The sequence below is a fragment of the Nylanderia fulva genome, unplaced genomic scaffold (genome assembly GCF_048542155.1).
Source record: "Nylanderia fulva isolate GAGA-0341 unplaced genomic scaffold, ASM4854215v1 Scaffold39, whole genome shotgun sequence".
Taxonomy (NCBI): domain Eukaryota; kingdom Metazoa; phylum Arthropoda; class Insecta; order Hymenoptera; family Formicidae; genus Nylanderia; species Nylanderia fulva.
In genome coordinates, this window is record NW_028190466.1 from 997059 (window position 1) to 1009530 (window position 12472).

Below are 12472 nucleotides of genomic sequence, written 5' to 3' on the forward strand. Positions count from 1 at the left end.
CCCTTATAAACAGTATTGTGCTTGGATGATTTTAAAATTAGCTATTATAAATAAAGATAAAATAAAAATATGTAAATTTATCTTAGATAAGATGAAAATAATTTTGTTTGAAATATATCTAGATAAAAGATGGAATTATATGGCGATTTATCTAAATAATTGTCTAGATAATAATTTTTAAGACTGCTTATGTAAATACAGTTAATAATAAAAAATGTAAATTATAAAAAGGATATAAAGTTATATGTATTCATATTTTTATTTATAAATTTGGATCGCTTACTGCTTAAGTTCTACTATTTAAGTATTTTTATGTGCTAAATCAAAATTATTTGAAAATTATTTTAGATAATTTAGTAAAGATAATGCTTTTTTTTATCTAAGATGCAGATATAGATAATACAAATATGTATTATCTATATCTGCAACTTAGATAAAAAAAAGCATTATCTTTACTAAATTATCTAGAATAATTTTCAGATAATTTTGATATATAGATAATACATATTTGTATTATCTATATAAAGATAAGATGACGCCACAGTTTCATCTAGATGATCATCTATATAATTTTATTTAGATAACAGCAAACACTGACGATGACGATGACGTTTAACCTGCTTTCAGTGATGTGCTTAGATAATTTCATTTATATTAGCTAGATAAAAATGAGATAAAAATATTTTATCTTAGATAAGATAAAGATGATTTTGTTTGAAATATATCTAGATAAAAGATGAAATTATATGGTAATTTATCTAGATAATTTTCTAGATAATAATTTTTAAGACTGCTTATGTAAACACAGTTAATAATAAAAAAATGTAAATTATAAAAGAGATATAACAATAAATGTATTTATATTTTTATTTATAAATTTTTATCGCTTAATGTTTAAGTTCTACTATTTAAGTATTTTTATATGCTAAACCAAACATATCTGAAAATTATTCTAGATAATTTAGTAAAAAATTACTTTAACTTTAATTATAAATATATTTATATTTTGTACAGAGAATAGAACATGTATAAAAATTGTAGATAGTTCGAAAGACAAGTTGTTATTTTGTTATAAAAATTTTTTATTGCGCTTATAAAAGCATAAAGAAGCATTAAAAAATTCGCGTATACACAAGAGAAAATTATTTTTTCGCGTTCAATAATTTCGCTGATATTAGCAGAAACAAGAAAAAAGGGACACTCTTCGGAGATCGAAAGTGAGAATTTCTCGTGTAAACGTCGAGAGTTTGTCGCGTCAAATTACTATATCTAGTTCCAAGCGCAGCGGGGTAAAAATAGCAGGCTCACAATGGGAAGAAAAAATTCTCCTTTTCTGTTTGGTGTGTCTTATTGTTGGCGTTTTGAAGTTCGCGTGAATGATCGCGGACCATCGGGCACGCCTCGCGCGCAAGCTCTCGAGAGGTCCGAGAAAATATATAGACAAGAGGGGCAGCAGGGGGAGGGGAGAGGAGGGCAGAGAGAGCATCTGCCTGGAATGCATTCGGAGCTGATAGCTTTGTCGGCTTCCCCGCATCTACACGCTCCTACGCGCTCTGAGCCGCTTAAGAAGCCTTCGGCTCCCACACTTCACAAAGCAGTGCCCCGTCTCCCCCAGGCCCTCCTCCGTAAAATCCCCTTGTAAAATCTTGTAATTCCGAAACGCGCGTTGCGCTTTACCGGTCATCGAAAGATTCTTTCGATATCTCGTACAGAAATTTTTTTTTCGATTTATGTGCCATTTTTTGCGCGTTAGTATTTTTGTATTACACGTGCAGGCAAAGTGGCACTTTGTGTGCGTGTTTTCTGTGCGGAAAGCAGCCGATTTCTCACGCCGCCATCTAGCGGCAACGCGGTGAGTGAATAAGCCGCATTCAAAGCCATTGCCTACGGCTAAACCGCGTTCAAAGTCATTGTCCATGGCTGAAGTCGTGGGCAATACATTGCCCACGACTTTGGCCATGGACAATGACTTTGAACACGGCTATTTCCGCACCGTGCCGCCGCAAGATGGCGACGTGCGATCGGCCACCTCGCGCACAGAAAACGCGCACAAAGCCACTTTGCCTGCACTTGTAATACAAAATATCGTGTGTATCAAGTGCGGATTGACAATTGTTCACTCGTGTGGGGTGGTCGCACTCATGACCAATTGTCAACTTTCCGCACTTGATACACAATATACTATTATATTATTTATTCTCCCCCCTCCGGCTCCCGAGGTAGAATTCTGAAATTTTTTATTTCTTGTATTATATATGTTAATGCGTGATTTCTCACACATGGTTTGTTGCATTAAAAAATATATAAAATTGTAAATAAAATTTTGTCGCGAATTATAGATCGTTTAAAATAACGTAATGTATTTTAACGTCTTTACAACTGTACGGTGTATATAATATGATAAGATTTTCTCTCAGATTATATATTGAATATGAATGTTATACTGATGCAAATGTGGAATTATGTTTTATGAATTATTAGATGAATTATTATATGAATTATTTTATACAGGATGTATTTAAATAAATGCGAAAAATTTTAGGAGATGATTCTTTGTCGAAAATTAAGGGGGGTTTTTTATATAAACATATATTCTGATATCCCTCCCTGAGGAATTACACTTTTCTAAAGAAGGAGGTAAATATTAAGTTTTTATTTTTTCTCAAATTTCAGACAAATTAAAAAAATGAAACTTGGTGGATATTTTTTGTTTTATTTTTTTAATTTGTCTAAAATGTAATTCCACAGGGAGGAAAATAAAAGTATATATTTATATGAGAAACCCCCCTTAATTTTCGACAAAGAATCATCTTTTAAAATTTTTCGCACTTATTTAGATACACCCTGTATATTCAGAGCCATTTATAAGCATGAACTAGCTTGCATTTCTTTCAAATTTCCTTCAATTGCAACATTTTTAAATCATTCATTCTATCATTTATTCCATATTTCTTTCTTTCTTCTCGCACGTAGTATTTATTCGTTATTACTTATCTATATATTTCAAAGCGTTTCAATTTTTAAAAGAAATCTCTTCGCGCCAACTATTGTCGAACAAGTCGAGACCGAACATACGCGACCATATATGGCTAGTAGCCGATATTTTTCCGAATTCTCTCGTGCGCCGATCGACTCGTCGGATTAGCTAATGCGCCGCAAGCGAACCGCGAAAGCTCTCCCACCCTCTCATCATTTTTTGCCACGCGAGAATCGCACCGCGAAGCCGCTGCTTTTCTCTCTCTCTCTCGCAAGCTCTCTTTCTCTCTCTCTCTCTCTTGCAAGCTCTATCTCCCTCTCGCAAGCACTATTTTCCTCTCGCAAGCACTCTTTCTCTGTCGCAAGCTCTCTTTCTCTCGCAAGCTCTCTCACTTTCGCAAGCTCTCTCCCTTTCGCAATATCTCTTTCTCGCAAGCTCTCTTTCTCGCAAACTCTTTCTCGCAAGCTCTCTCTCGCAAGCTCTCTCTCGCAAGCTCTCTTTCGCAAGCTCTCTTTCTCTCACACAAACTTTCTCGCAAGCGCTCTCTCGCAAGCTCTCTTTTTCGCAAGCTCTCTCTCTCTCTCTCTCTCTCTCTCTCTCTCTCGCAAGCTCCCTCTTCTCGCCTCGGCTCGACAGAAAGGGACTTCCGCTTGAATCGCACCGTTGTTACGCGACACGCGAGAGAGAGAAGAGAGAGAGAGAGAGAGAGAGAGAGAGAGAGAGAGAGAGAGAGAGCCGCACCTAGGTAGGTAAGTATATCCCATAGCATTCAAGTTTTTATTCAAACGATTCCTTTTCGTCGCGCGCGGCTGCGAAGAGATCAATATTGTTAAATTCCGCGAAGTAATTTTTTTTTATCTTGAACGCATACAAGAGAGAGAACAAATATAAGCGAAGCAATAACTATTGCACTAATTGCAATAGTTGCTAAGAGTGAAAATACTATTACAAGAGTAATTTATTACATCGTTTCTGCCCTCGTCTGTATATTTTATTATTTTGATAATTCGATTGAAAAGTTCAAATAAAATTTGTCATCTAATATACGTTGATGAATATGCATGTATATATTGCGGAAAAAAGGCAGCTTTTTTTTCTTTACATATTACCATAATATTGAATATTTTAAATGAGATGAGTGGAACGAGAAACGATCGCATTTAGCAAATGACGATATCTTATCTTTTGCCTTTATATAGAACTATAGTGCCGTGGTCTATAATGACATTAGCTTTCACTTTCGTTAATATCTTGGATCGATATTTTTTTAGTAATGTTAAACGCGGACTTAAGATATCGATATTTTTTTACTTTAATGCATTTGTCCATTAATTGATAGATTATTGCAAACTCATCAGTATCCCTCCCAATCGAGTATTTTAAATTTTTTTCGATATTTTTCGATATTTGTCGAATTGCAATCTCGATTAGTATTTTTTATGCAAAGTATCATCTCTCTTTATACTATAAATTGAAGTAGAAGGTCCTAATATTAATTTAAAAATATCCATAGACAATTAAGAGCCGGTGCGGCCAAATTATTATTTATTGTTAAAAATAATTTATTTAATACGTTTCGGTTCGTCACATCAGCAATTATATCATATTCAAAATCTTCTATTTATTTTCACATTTTTATTTTATTATTAATCAATTGAGAATTATTTTCTCGTTACGGGGAATAAATGAAAGACAATTGGCTAGATAATCTGTGTATAATAGAAATTATGTTTTTGCTCTGCCTGGAACACAAAAAAAAAGCCGACAAATATCGCGAGATATCCAATCCGCCATTCCGCAGACGTGATCTCTTCAAAGATTGATAAAGCGGCGACGTGCCTTATGGAGACCAGACGATTTAACGAGACTTAAATCGCGCAAAAAGCTCGCTCGTCGAATCATAATGTCGGATAATGTGACGAAAATGAATTACCAGACCCGACGAGCGCGAAGGAAATATTTACTTCCGCGAGAAACGCGCGCACGTTCCGCCATTCTGGGGTGGGTGGAAGAGAAAAAAGGGCCGAATAAAAATCAAGTCGAATTTAATCCGATATATCTCGTCGTGATAAAATGATATTCCAGGAACGACACCTGAAATCGCGCTAATTAGACGATGATTATGCGAGAGTGAATTAACCCGAAAAATTTAAGAGAAAAATGAATCAGATGCGCAAAGCGTCGACGAATTAAAACTCTGTGTTTTAAATTTCATTTGCTTATACACAATTCAATTATTATCTGATGATTTGACTAATTTTTTAAATAACTGTGTATAACATATCGTCAAATTATTTCAGAAATTTTTATCATAAAAAATATAAATATATATTTTTTTATTTTATATAGATACATCTATTATATTCGTCGTTAGAAAACATGAATTGCAAGCTACGGACAATTCGATTCCATTATCAAAAGAATTTTACATGCGCGCGCGGAATTTAATTAAATTCTTACCGCAACAAGCATTGAGAAATAACATTTTATTTCGTTTAAATATTTGTTGTTAATAAACGTTACTTTTAGCTGCGCGCGTTATCTGTAACACATCGTTTTTAATAATACGATATACCGTATACATAAGCCATTTTGTAATTTTCTCGTTCAAACAAAGCACATCGTGATTAAAATAACGTAGAAAACACTACAATTTATTCTTCGTTTAAAAATAATTATGCGTTTCCGAAATATCGATTTTCCCTCCTCTTTTCATTTCATTACAAAAATTACTTATAAATTACATATATATAAATTACTCCGGCCTCTCTTTATCGAAAAAGATTCTGAGATTAATGGAGGAACCTCTTCTCGGAGAGCTTCCCGAGAACTCTTTTACATTTTTAGCTAAAAATTCCTGTTTTACTAACAAAGATGAGTCTACGTCAAAGTTAAAAGATTACAGTTATATGCCTTCATTTTATATACCTGACGGAATCTCCGAATCCAACTTTTCGATGCGCGATGTTTCTAATCTCTGTCGGACATTGCGCAGAAATCGACCTAATCGATACCTCGAGCAGGAAGTCTCTCCCGCCGTTCCACGGGAGGCACAAAGTATTTTCGCGAATATTTTTCTTTAAATATTCCGAATACTCTCGCAGGAAGAGAAAAAATGACGAGAAATGAAGGGGAACGGCTGGTTTCGCCAAATTTAACACATTTATTTTCATAAATGTCGAGTCGAATTTTTTCTCTCGTATTCTTTCGACCTCGATTTTCAATTTCAATTCAATCTTGAACTTTTTTTTTTATATTTTCTACAGTCTAAATTATTTTTTTTTATACTGAATTTAATTTTCAGGTCATTTATTTATTGTTTATTTATTAAATATATAAAATAGGAGAGTGGAATTTTTATATACAAGGTGTTTCAGGAATGATCATTTTAAACAAAAGTTTATATAAATATGTGTTTTATCCTGTATATGATTATAAAAAGATACAGCGTGTTTAATTTTAAGACTGAATACATTGATTAACTAATTGTTAGTAGAATATTCTAGGAAATAATTACATTAAATGTTAAATTTACAATAAATTTGAATAATTAATAATTTTGGCATTTTAATTACACCAATAATCAAAAATGTCAAACTAATGCACGACATATCAAACATAAACTAATGTTTACATTCGTAACCATAACAGGAGAAATTTTAAAAATTTAATGAAATTATCTTTGTAATGTAATTCATTACTGAATTTTACTAACAATAAATTAATAAATGTTTGTTTTTAAAATCGAACACGCTGTATTTTTATACATATAATTGTCCAAAATGAATACATGATTGTACAAACATTTTTGTTTAAAATAATGTGTACAATGATGTCATGAAATGCTGAATATTGCTTTTGAAACATTGTGTATATGTAAACCCAGATAGCCACAGTAATTATTATGACATCATTTTGATGTCAAAATGATGCATTTTGATGGCATAATAATTACTGTGGCTATCTGGGTATATTAATGTTTCCTTCTATAATTAGTTGTAGAAAGATTTGTTGAAAAAAAGACAGGTTGTAAGGTTTCTTTATGAAAATTGCATTGTAACACCACTTGTTTTATATTATTAATGTAAGAAGATGTCCTTTTTTTCATTAACCACCCCAGCAAACACCGATATATAATTGTTACATTGCTATAATAAAACGGAATATAACAGGTAATATAACGTGTATGTTACATGTAACATCCATGTTAGTTGTAATTTCCCACTCATAGATGTAACATTTTAATATAACATATATTACATTGTAATTATATTGTAATTATATACCAATTAGCACATTGATGTATTGATAAGTCAGTGCTATCTTGGGATATAATGACAATATAACTACAATGTAATATATGTAATATTAAAAATGTTACATCTGTGAGTGGGAAATCACAACTAACATATACGTTACATGTAACATGCTTGAGTATATAACATTTATATATTGTGTATTGCTGGAACTTAAATTTATTGCTATGAATCGTATGTAACTTTTTATGATATCTTTGGAAGGAAACTATGTGATGATAATTTTTATCCCAAATAAATATAGGAATTATGCTAGAAAGTGATTGTGCGAGGGTAAAGATTTTTTTTGTATAACTTGTCAATCTGTCTGTGTAGATCAAAAATCTCGATATTCAATATACTATTCTTGAAATGTGTTATTTCATTACACTGAAAAATGCTGTGTACAGCCGAAACGTTTGTGATTTTATTCGATTGTTATTATATTACAAGAATATATATGTCAAATATGGTGTATTTTAATTATAAGTTTTATTAAGATCAATTAAATAATTTTGATTATGTAGTTAATTATTTCTTTCTTTTTATATGATCTTTTAAATTAATAAAAATTAAGTTATTTTAATTTTAATGCTCATCAGTTGGCCTGGTGTTATACACGTTTGAATATTTATTTTGATACGAACGATTATAATTTTTAAAAGTTTAGTTGTCAGTTTATGTTTACATTTTTTAGTTAGTTCTTAAAAACACGCTGGCCTTATAATGCGTCAAGGTAAATTCAAATATTACAATTTTAATTTCAATTTTATACAGAAAACCTTCGGTTATAATACTGTTCATTTACTGAGATATTGGATTGGTGCAAATTATTTGTTAATTAAAGCTAAATCTAAGTTAACCCAGATAGCCACAGTAATTATTATGACATCATAAATGATGTCATAATAATTACTGTGGCTATCCGGGAATTAAACTCGAAATCTCCCATACACGATCTCCAGAAACGTGAGAAAATTGAGGCTGAAAATAGAAGAGGCAAAATTTCTCCGCTTGAGTGTCTGTCAAATTTGCAAAATTGCGCATCGCGCCCCGGCCGCCATTGCAATTAAATTACTCGCGACGATCGCGCATATATGTATACGTGCACATATCTATATACATACATACATATATCTAATCGTTGAAAAATTGATGCTGAATCTTTGACGATTTGTCCCGGGTATTAATGTGTAAAACTGTTCCGCTAATTACTTAACCTTGTACCTTATATTCGCTCCACACTGAAAAAATCCAACGACTTTTACATGGAAAATTATACCTGTTCAAAACTATATAGAAATATTACTTAATTATCACTGTCATTTTTTCAAGGGAAAATACATAGAGTTAAAATTTCATGTAAAAAAATCACTTATGTAATTTAAAATTTAATATCATCTTGTTTTATCAGAACTTTATTTTATAAACATTTCGTATATAATTCCATGTTCAATGGAATATTTTTAATCTTGAAAAAATATATATATATACTCTGAAAATTGCCTCGAAAAATTTTTTCCTCCTCGATTCCTCCACTTGAGAAAAATCAGGTAAAATCGGGCGAAATGCGAAGCAATCCTACGCAGTGTAAAAAAAAAAAAAAAACCCCGAAAAGCGTTGGGGGATGCTGCGGGCTCACGATTTACTGGGATGACAAAAATGTCCAGAAATTCGCGAGAGATCGCATGCCTAAGATGGCAAACACAGAAGAATGAGAGAGGAAATATCAGTGAGAGCTAAAGTCGGGCGGACACGGGAACGCGACATAGATACCGGGCCGTTTGGTTACCACTCAGCCGACATCACGGGTAGGTATAGCATCGCTGGCGGATTAACGAAGCGAAAGAGAGGGAGAAGGAAGAAAGACAGAACGAGGACCGGGAGAGAAAGAGAGAAGGACGATGCGAGAACAAAGGCACGACGAAGGGTGGCAGCTAGAAGAAGGATAGGGGAGAGAAAGAGAGAGAACCCCGCTGATGGAAGGGGAAGGATAGAGAAGGGGTAGGCATACGCAAATCGATTAGGTGCGCGCGCGGTCGGCCATTTTGTTGCCGGCAAATCGGGGGGTTCGCAGAGGCGTGGATGCTGGACGGAGTCGACTCCCGATCGGGAGCGACGAATCCGAGGCTCGCTCGTGCGTCGTTTTCTCGCGTTCGATAGGACGACGAAGGATGATGGAGGGAGGGAGAAGATTAAGAGGGGGATGATTGTGTCGAGGAAGAGGAGGGGTGGTAAGGCGAGTGAGTGGGAGGGAGAGCGGGAAGAAGTGGAGGGGGATGGAGCGGACGGTTAGGTTGGGTCTGGGCTCCTCCAGCAGACTATAGCGAGACACCTAACTGGCAGTCAGTGGCTCCCGGGGCCCTGTGTCGTCAGTCTCGTCGGGGTAGTTTCGTGCAACCTCTTCGTGGGTCTCTCCTCCTCCTCTTTCTCTCTCTCTTTCTCTCTCCCCCTGTCTTTCTCTCTCTCTCTCTTTCTTTCTCTCCCCGCGCCAATCCTTTCTATTTCTCTCTTTCCATGAACCAACCTCTTTCTCTCTCTCTTTCCTCTACCCCTTCCCTCCCTCCTCTTCCCCTTGGGCCTGTTCCGCGGTCTCTTTCTACCTTTCTTGTCCGTTTTCTACCGGAATAGTTGTTTCTTTTGCTTGCCCTTGCCGTTGTCTGTTGTGTGCGAAGCATTCGTGGATCCCAACTAGTGAATTCTCTTCGCCTCCAGTGAGTGATAAGAGCCAGGAAATCGTGCCGCGATTTCTCGGACTCGCGCGAATGGACCGGTTGGCAACTTCGGACCCAGCTCCTTCTCGTAAGAGGAATCAGCAGCCGTCAGGAATACAAGGAATACCATCAAAGCCTCACTTATCTAGGGAATAATCGCGAGAAACCGCTCGCGAGATAAGCCGAACGGGTGTGGTATATCATCGCGAAACAGAGAGAGAGAGAGAGAGAGAAAGAGAGAGGAAACCGCGTGATAATTAGAGGAAAAAACAGTGCGGAAGAGAAAACAACCGCGGAAGTGTCCGGAGTGTGAATCGAGAGTGAACCATCGTCGATTGAGTGTGGCGCAAGTTGAACCAGAATTGGAATCGAGTTGGATCCGCGAGAAGGCCGAAGAAAAACCTCCGATATTGTCGGAACAGAATCCGTACCCGATTCGGAAATGAGTTTAATTTTATACTCGAGATTTGTTAAAATTTGTAGTTGTTCAGTCAGAAATTGACAATCCCAAGTCGCGAATCCCAAAATGTACAGGAATCCAGGAAAGGATCTGTTGGACTAAATTAATCTCCGAAGAAGAAAGTGTCCAATTCGCGTGAGAATTCAGTTTTTGATGAGGCGAAGACAATGTGAAAATAAGGTGAACACAAAGAAAAACAATGAGAATTCCATAACGTACAGGTATCCATCCAGCAGAGGACTCCTAAACGTCCTAAATAACTTTCTGAAGAAAGTTATCTATTTTCGAGTGAAAACTTAGCTAAAGACATGCGAATTCCACAATATACAGGTATCCAAAGAAGAACATCTAAAAACTGACCGTTCTTATGAAAATTCAGTTCGACACAAAGCGAACAAAGGTGAAGATACGGTGAAGATAAAAATGGGAACACCACAAAATACAAGAAAGGTCACGTTAAGAGCTGAATAATTCTCTGAAAAAAAGTTGTCCATTTCGGAACAACGTGAACTCTGCTGTTTCCAAACATATATACGTAATCTTCCGTATTCGGAGACCGATTTGATTTCCTCGGTGGATTTCGGGAAAGGAACGGTAGGGAACGGTAGGGGGCAAACGCCGTGGAAGTTTCGCGAATTTAAAGGATACGGCCGGCACGAAAGGCTTCAAGATTGCTCGAAAACCGTCGCGCGACGTGCGCAGGAGTGGCAGAGCTGCGGAAATAGGGGGTGCCGGCGTAATGCAGCGGGTGGGCGCAGCCGGGGGGCCCGGGCCCATCGGCTTCCAGGGCCCTCCGAGATCACTGAAAATCTCACCGGTCAACATACAGGACGAATCCGCCGACCCCACGCAGAGTGAGTAGCTCGGATTGTTTTCTTTGTCCTTTCTTCACTTGTTTGGGACGCAAAAGGCACAATAAGTCGAAAGTTGACACCAAAATGCGAATTTTCACAAAACTCATGTGGCATTCGAGTGTCCGTAGTATAATCGTTCGTCTTCCGAAAAAAATTGAAAATGAAAAAAAATTTGATTAAATAATTTATCAATTTTATTTGGCCATAAAATAATTGTCTGTTCTCCACTTAGCAAATAAAAATAGAGAAGCATCTCTATAAGTGCGATTTATTTAAAAATTATAAATGGGGGTGCATCTAGGGGTGATAAAATTTATTCAAATTCTTTTTTCATAATGGACAAAAAACGATTACTTATCTAATATGGACAAATGTGGACAATCGAATGCTATGTACATTTTATAAAAATTCGGGGTGCCAACTTCTCAGACCTCGATAAGTGAGAAGAGAAAAAAGCTTCGCAATGATGTTACCTATTCAACCGCTTTTTCACGGACAGAACTTTTGAATTACTCAAATAATCTTACCTGATGCGTGTTATGGATGTACGAATGTTTATAAATAAATATTACAATAGCGTATCTTGCTTCAACGTTATTTATAACGTAACTTTAATAAGAGCGCCAGAGATAAATTTTATTGTCAAGATGACACATTCACTTATATTGAGAAGAGAATATATAGTCTCTTCATTCAGGCTTTTCAAGTATATTAGAATCAGACTGTGAAATATATATCTAATTTTTCACGAAATTTTCACGTGCAATAAAAATCTTATCTTTATTTTCTCTCCGCTCGGAAGATAAATTTACGTGATCAGAATCAGCAAAATTGTGATACTATAGAATAAATATGTGACTGTGATATTTTTTCAAGTAATCGCTTCTCAAATGAAGACATGTGCTTATTAAATAAGAATAATTGATATAAAAAAGCAGATGTAAAAAAATACAAAAGAAGAAATAAAAAAAGAAGGTGAAAGATGAAATCAAAAAGAAGATATCTCACATATACATACACACATTTTTATTCTCTCATCGCAATTTTGACTCCATGTATTACGGCTAATTTTTCCTCCATCAAAACCGATTTTTTATTCAACAACGAACTATGGTTTTCCATCAATTAACGGCGATTTGCAATTCATTAAATCGTCGCTGATCCAATCAATG

The 12472-nt window shown here is 35.4% G+C and overlaps 1 protein-coding gene and 1 long non-coding RNA gene across 3 annotated transcripts in view; one reads left to right on the forward strand and one right to left on the reverse strand.

Moving 5' to 3' along the window:
* The window catches only part of LOC146721979 (uncharacterized), a 64593-nt gene that overhangs the window by 50378 nt on the left and 1743 nt on the right, over positions 1-12472 (reverse strand). The window lies entirely within an intron of this gene.
* tup (LIM1_Isl and LIM2_Isl domain-containing protein tup) overlaps positions 9594-12472 on the forward strand; it is a 52761-nt gene continuing 49882 nt past the window's right edge. For both annotated transcript variants that reach the window (XM_029321707.2, XM_029321708.2), the window contains exon 1: positions 9594-11300. In XM_029321707.2, the coding sequence (XP_029177540.1) occupies positions 11186-11300 (115 nt within the window). In that variant the 5' untranslated portion in view covers positions 9594-11185. The remainder of the gene's footprint in view (positions 11301-12472) is intronic.